The sequence below is a fragment of the Colletotrichum abscissum genome (genome assembly GCF_030869225.1).
Source record: "Colletotrichum abscissum strain IMI 504890 chromosome Unknown Scaffold_162.1, whole genome shotgun sequence".
Taxonomy (NCBI): domain Eukaryota; kingdom Fungi; phylum Ascomycota; class Sordariomycetes; order Glomerellales; family Glomerellaceae; genus Colletotrichum; species Colletotrichum abscissum.
Genome location: NW_026850057.1, coordinates 1 through 6,543, shown reverse-complemented (window position 1 = coordinate 6,543; position 6,543 = coordinate 1). Strand labels below are relative to the sequence as shown.

Sequence of the window (6,543 nt, the reverse complement as noted above, 5' to 3'; positions counted from 1 at the left end):
GCTTACGTATTCAATATTGCGTGACCAACGTCGCGAAGACATTCCTAACGATCTAGAAGTCTTCAGTTTATACGTCCAAATTTCTCCTTGGCAGCTAGATCAAGGTCCGGCTTTTCATTCTAGGCCATATGCTAAACAGAAATTAGACGAGGGGTTTGATCACAATAGTCGTATTTCTCTGGTCTCCTTTTGGAAATCTACTCATTGTGTCTGATAGAAACATTCTAACAAACTAGCGTCTTCTCTTTGGCGTCGGAGCATCGAAGCTAGGCTCTCCGCTGCAGAGGCGATGTGAGAAGAATGGTCTACTAGAAAGGCGTACCGCGGTCGCCTCATATGACTCTGATAGACCTGATGATTCATCTCAGTACGGCTGATAGCGTTTTCATCTATGATGGTGAACATGTCTGTTTTGCTTAACCGTATTAGTGTGAACACGTCTCGTGCAAAATCTTCAGTTGATTGTAGACAAAGTCCTGAATTACTATGTCACAGGCTCGTAGTACCAGCCAACTGGAACTAGGCTCAGGATTAAAGATTCCGCGTGTATCATGTATACAGTCCTCATCTGCCGGCTTGCCATAGTTTCGCAGCTGCCAAAATAGCCAAAATGTCCAGCCGAAGGCATATCATTATCGGATAAGTTTCATAGCTCAGTTTCACGGAAGAAGTGCTGATAACCGTCGTCTTTGGTAAAATATGCATGCTTTTACACTTTTCTTAGCCCCAGACAACCTCACAGGGGAGGTTGCGGATATCTGCTACCCATGGTTTGTTTAGCTGGCGTTCAAGAACGAGTACCGCTAGAAAAGGAGTAGTATCTGGCAGCTATATGTTGAGGATGAGATATTTTTTCTTAACATGAAGTATCATCAAGAAGTGGGAGACCATGGATAGGTGCCAAACTTTTCTCCATACAGGTTCAAGCCTTGACGTCGGGTGCAATGTCATATCAATGGTTACTCCACGAAACTTATTCATATCACAAGCTATCGGTCAGACTTATATGTCACTCAGACTGCTTGTTGCCACTATTCAGCCGACATCGTCAGTACTGATGCCATTCAATGTATACATAAGAACTATCAGTTCTGACAAAACTGAATACTGCCATGATGGTAGCTAATAATGAATGTTCTTCGAGTCGTGAGCTAGCCAATATCCAATCTATGTCATCATCACAAAGTGGGCATGGAAGCTCTTTTCCGAGTTCATCTCATTGGGCCAGAAGATACGTCAACTTCACCTTTGTAGGAAGTTCTTGCCAATATCTCCCTCAGATCGATATTGTCAGTAAGCCACGACCCTACGTTTGCCCAGAACATTTGGCGGCATCCGTCACCGCTGGAACCATGGAAACGACCTGCTGGGTGGATTCGCAAAAGTTGAAGTACCTTTGGCTGTCTTGTTGTTTTGGACTTCTGATATATCTGAGCTTCATCCTCTTGTACCTGTTTGCTCGAGTGTCTTGCTCGGCCATGTAGTAAACTAGGCAATACGTTCATCCCGTCAAGTTATTTGCGAGGCTCGGTTGGCATTATCTTAGCACTTGAGCATTGGAATTGTTGGGTACAACATCTTGCTTTCAGGTTTTAGTGTGGCCACCGCTTCAGCTTGAGCTAGCTTGTACGCCTGAATATCGCACCCTGGCACTTGTGACTGGAGGCATGTTTAGCACCATACCTAGGCCTAAGTCACCGACAACCTACGTTCGAAACACGGTATCTAAAAACGTGTGCATGAAAATTCCATCTTATTGAATCATGATGCTGGGGATTTCAGTCACAGAACCTAATATTGAGCTGGCAGCGACTGACCCAAGTAATCTCTCGCGCTCTGCAACATGGTCCTGAGTTGGAACGATTTCTTCACAAAACGTGTTTAAAGTCGTGTTGACTTGAATCAATAAATTCCTTGCAGAAGCTGTGTTATCTGCAATACCGGTCCAGGCTAACCGAAGATTCTTGTCCCTTACAAATCTGGCAAAGACACAACAACACTCTGAAAGTCTAATTTGGCCAATCGTGTCCAATAGAGAGAAAGGGTCATAACAAACGATGCGGCATTTCACTGGGCGACCTGATTAACCGCCAAAGACACGTCTCAGAACTCTGGGGCTTTGCTTCTCGATTGCAATCTGGCTACGGAGTACTCACCTCCGTAACACAGCTGGATTATCTTAAGAGTGCCTTATCCCAGCGCTGTGGTGTAGTGGCCCAGACACATTCGATGGCAAATTGCTCGGTGTTTCCAGTCTATGGCGGCGATCGTTCTAGACAGCAACGTAACTTTTACTTGGTAGTTGTTAATGTTACCCTAGCAAGTCTAGTATCTTGATTTTCATCCTCTGCGGAACGCGTCAATCGGGGAAGATGAGTGAACAGGGCTGCAAAGCACCGCAGTTAGACTGTCGCAACAATCATAATGATTGATGTTACTTACCATCCTAGTAACGATATCTTCCATCAGATGTCGACGAGTTTCATGTGTGTCGATAAGTGATGATCGTCCTGTTGTCTTATCCATCCCCCCACCCGATGTAACACTCACTTGACTCACCTACTCTTTGCAGACCCTGCTGCTGTTCCCTCCCTTTTAGGTAACGTTTTGTTGGCTAGGTCGCGAATCCAACTCATTCAGGATCAGAACGGCATGTGCCGCACATTTTGAGTGTCATGATAAATGCAGGCTATTTCAACACCAGCATTTACCGACGAGATGATCGCCCGGGGTACTGCCGCGGCAGTCGTGTATTAGCAGGAATTGCCAGCATGAATACTATAGCACACATCACTTGTACGCTAAGTTCGATGGTGCTTGTTAAGACTGACTACGGAGTTTGGTAGCGAGACCGAATTAGGAGAGCCATGTCACCAAAACAGCGCCAGCGACACTATAATACGACAGCAGGCAAGGGTAACAGAAGGGCTGGACTCCAGATTTGCGAGCTGATTTTCTGCTCGGAGGAGCACAGGAGCTTGTTGGGCAGCGCCTTCGCCTTACGGGATATCAGGTCGCATTGATAGAAGCAGATCGTCTGCTTGATCAGGTCTTCGTGGCCCCCACCAAAAGAGCGTTCCTACGTGTCTGTGGTGGCCAACTATCTGTGCGTTGGGGCGGCGTGGATTTAAATTGGGACCAGCGGACATTCATCCGTGACACCCGGGCTCCTCTTCAAGAACAAGGATCAAAATCTGACGCAATTCCTGGTCTTCTATCCGATCAAGAGCTGCGGGTCAGTCGCGAACTGTATGTACAAGTAGTCTGTCAGTCCTTGAGGCTCCTTGGCGTTGGTAAATGAAACCACCGGATCGCTGGTAGATTGGGAACTGGCGGCAATAGTGTGTATGGTATGGCTGGACATGCTCGTGGCTGTCAAAAGTAAGATGAAGAAATAAAGTTGCAATCTTGCCCCAATCGTAAAGACAATCTTCAAGGACCCTGCATCACCTCCTTGCGAGGGATGGAGAGGAAGCCAAAGAGTCAGTAGCGACCTGTCATGATTGTCTCAGAAACTAGCCGATTGCAAGCCACAATCCCACACGGTAGATGAAGAAGAAGCGTCAGAAGAAGCCGTAGAAGCAACAGCCACCACAAGAACCGCCCTAGAGGAAGCCCCATCATGTGGTTGACTACACTACGCCCGTAGACAGCTGTCAGTGTCAGAAGGGAGGCGCAAAGGGCCGGCTGGCTTGGTCCGGGTGGTCTCCCCTAAATGGGACGCCGATGACACCGTAATACGAGTGGAGATGGTCTGAGACAATCAGTTCCCTATTGCAGAATAGCATCGGCTTCAGTCCACATCGTTGGGGGTGACACTTTTGTTCCTCCTTCTAGTGTAGGTAGTGTAGCATCTCCCAAACTTCCAGCCAGTCGCAGAACAGAACTCGGTTGGGCGTGGCTTTGTGCTCTTTTGTGTTCCCATGGCCATGTCATCCATCATGTCCGCACAGTCACCCAATGCTGTCTGTGCGAAGGTCCCAGTGAAATTCCAACCTCCACAGCTTGGGTAGCAGATTGCCACGACTCCTTATTACTTTCAAGCCTCAGCGCCCAACTTGCATTACTCCGGCAATGTCCGCCTCCGGCCGCCGGCCGTTCTGCTTACTGCTTTTGTCGATAGTCAACGCGTTTGGCGTGAGCCGGGCGGAGCAGTGCTGTCAGACAATTGAGGGGTGGTTCCATGTCGCCAAAGCAGGCAGAATCAAGTGAGAAAAAAGTGGTGCCATGTTGGGTGAGATTCTGAATTGAGCTCGCTTCTGCATGGGCTGCAGAACACCAGCACAGCACAGTCGCAATTATGCACGCGAGGATACGGATACTAAGAGGAAATTTCCCGTTCTCCTTCCCCTTGCTACTACGGTCCGGAAGGACTGGGTGCTATACAGTAAGGTAGTATTGTACATAGAATGGTCAAGTCCCAACCCGGAAAGACATTTGCCGATGAGATGGGTTTACGGTTAGAAATGCAGAGAAAAGTTTCCTCTTGCCCGAATCCATCAATTTAGCCCTCTGGAAACAAAATGGCAGGTCAAGGTTCAGCAATGCATCCATGCACGCGTGCCAGTGCCATTCGCCATCGTAACTTTTCCGAAAGCAGGCGATTATCATCGAGATGGCCCCCAACTCTTCCCAATCCTCCATCGCGGTGGATTTCGTTCCCTGCCACACCTCGTGGGAAGCTGGTCAGGGACAGCAAGGCATCGGAGTTGTGTTTGAGGAGCGGCCCATTGTCACCCTACCACGACAGGACCCCTGAATCTCTTTCACCATCTCGCGACTCTTGGCGAAGGGAACCCCCCGAGGTTCAAGAGTCTTCAATCTCTTCGGAACTAATGCGGGGGAAGGATTCCAGACAGTGGACTCTTCGGCCGGTAGCTGGATACGGCCATTCCACCGGCTACTAACCACCAAACTAACACCAACGTGGGCGATAGCGTGTGAGGCTGGATTACCCGAGATGTGGTTCGCCCCATCTGCCGACATTTGCTCACACCAGGGTCGACACCTCTTACCCGCTTTCAACATAGCCTAGCATGCGAAGATCTCACTCCAATACGGGATAGATTCTCCAGAAGCTGCAATTGAAGCCTCCCGGGGTGGCCTGCCCATGTTGCATTCTGCAAGGTTCTGCGCAGGTGTAAGTGTGACGATCAGGGGTGCTGGTGTCTCTCTCCTCTCTTCTTCCACTCACGCCGCATGGCAGCAACAGGGCCAGGCCGCACTCACACGCGCGCAGTAGCGCAATTCCGTGTTTTTTTCCCACATTGTCCAGGAACGCATATCTTCAACAAGGTCCCTCCCATCCCTCTTCGTTCCTGTCAGGATGGAGAACCCGAAGAACGACGTCCCGAATCTGCGGTTCCTCTCACGGCCCCTCCCTTGACAAACACGACTCGTCGTTCGATCCCTTTTTCCTTTGCCCGAGTACGGATATCAAAGACCTTGAATCGTCTTGTTCCGACCACGATGGCGGAAATCGAGAACCGCGGCCCGCAGCTGGTGGCCGTCGGCATAACGCTCGTCACAACAGCCATTGTCGCAACGACTCTCCGATGCTATGTCCGAATCTTCCTCGTCAAGAACTTCGGAGTCGACGACTGGTGCATGCTTGCTGCGATTGTACGGAAACCAATCTTTTCCTCTTCCTTCGCACCGATGCGCCCGAGATGACATGTTGGAGATTTCAAGCTGACCAGAGGACCAACTTGCAGACATCATTCATCCTCTTTGTAGCATGTGCCATTACGGGTGTGCATTACGGAACGGGTCGACACAAGGTGAATCTCACCGATGATCAGTGGTCAACCGCCATGATGGTAAGCTTCCGACAGCCCTCTTCATCCTTTTGGGGTGGTAAAAATCGATGGGAGGATAGACACTGACACACTGAAGTTCTGGTGGTACTGCTATCTGTGGTACTGTTTGTCGATGATCGCCTCCAAAATTTCCATCGGCTACTTCCTCCTCCGAATCACGGTCCGCAAGGTCGACGTTTGGATCATTTACAGTGTCATGATGATGACAGTCTGCACCGGCGTCGTCTTCTTCTTCGTCACTCTCCTCCAATGTCAACCGATATCCTACTTCTGGAACAACACGACCCAAAGTGGCCGCTGCATCCCCGTGGATGTCATCATCGCTCTTACCTACCTCTACAGCGCCTTCAGCGTCATCTGCGACTTTACGTTTGCTATTTTGCCCATGGTTCTCATCTGGAAACTGAAAATGGACCACAAGACCAAGCTAGCTCTAGTTCCAATCATGGCCATGGCCTGCATGTTCGTGCTCTACATCCGTCGGCTTGCGGCCAAATGACTGACTACTACCCTCTTTAGTGCCAGCGCTGCCGTCGTTGTGCGTATGCCTTTTGTCAAGGACTTCAAGAATCCTGACTTCCTTTGTAAGTCGAGCCTTACTTGAGATATAGTGCTTTATTTCTGGAGTAATACAGGCTACAATCATGTCAATTTGATGGGTATGATAACTGAACATGCCTTTGGGTAACCGCGCGTTGTGTCCACACATAGTGTGTTCACGCAC

The 6,543-nt window shown here is 49.3% G+C and overlaps 1 protein-coding gene across 1 annotated transcript; it reads left to right on the top strand.

Annotated features, from left to right (window-relative positions):
* Nucleotides 1-5,199: 5,199 nt before the first annotated feature.
* On the top strand, nt 5,200-6,423 carry CABS01_16809 (uncharacterized protein; the record flags this gene model as incomplete). Its single annotated transcript, XM_060550138.1, has 4 exons — nt 5,200-5,622; nt 5,715-5,819; nt 5,896-6,281; nt 6,339-6,423. 4 exons carry the CDS (start codon nt 5,200-5,202, stop codon nt 6,421-6,423), a joined length of 999 nt encoding a protein of 332 aa, XP_060402866.1.
* Between the last annotated feature and the right edge of the window lie 120 nt (nt 6,424-6,543).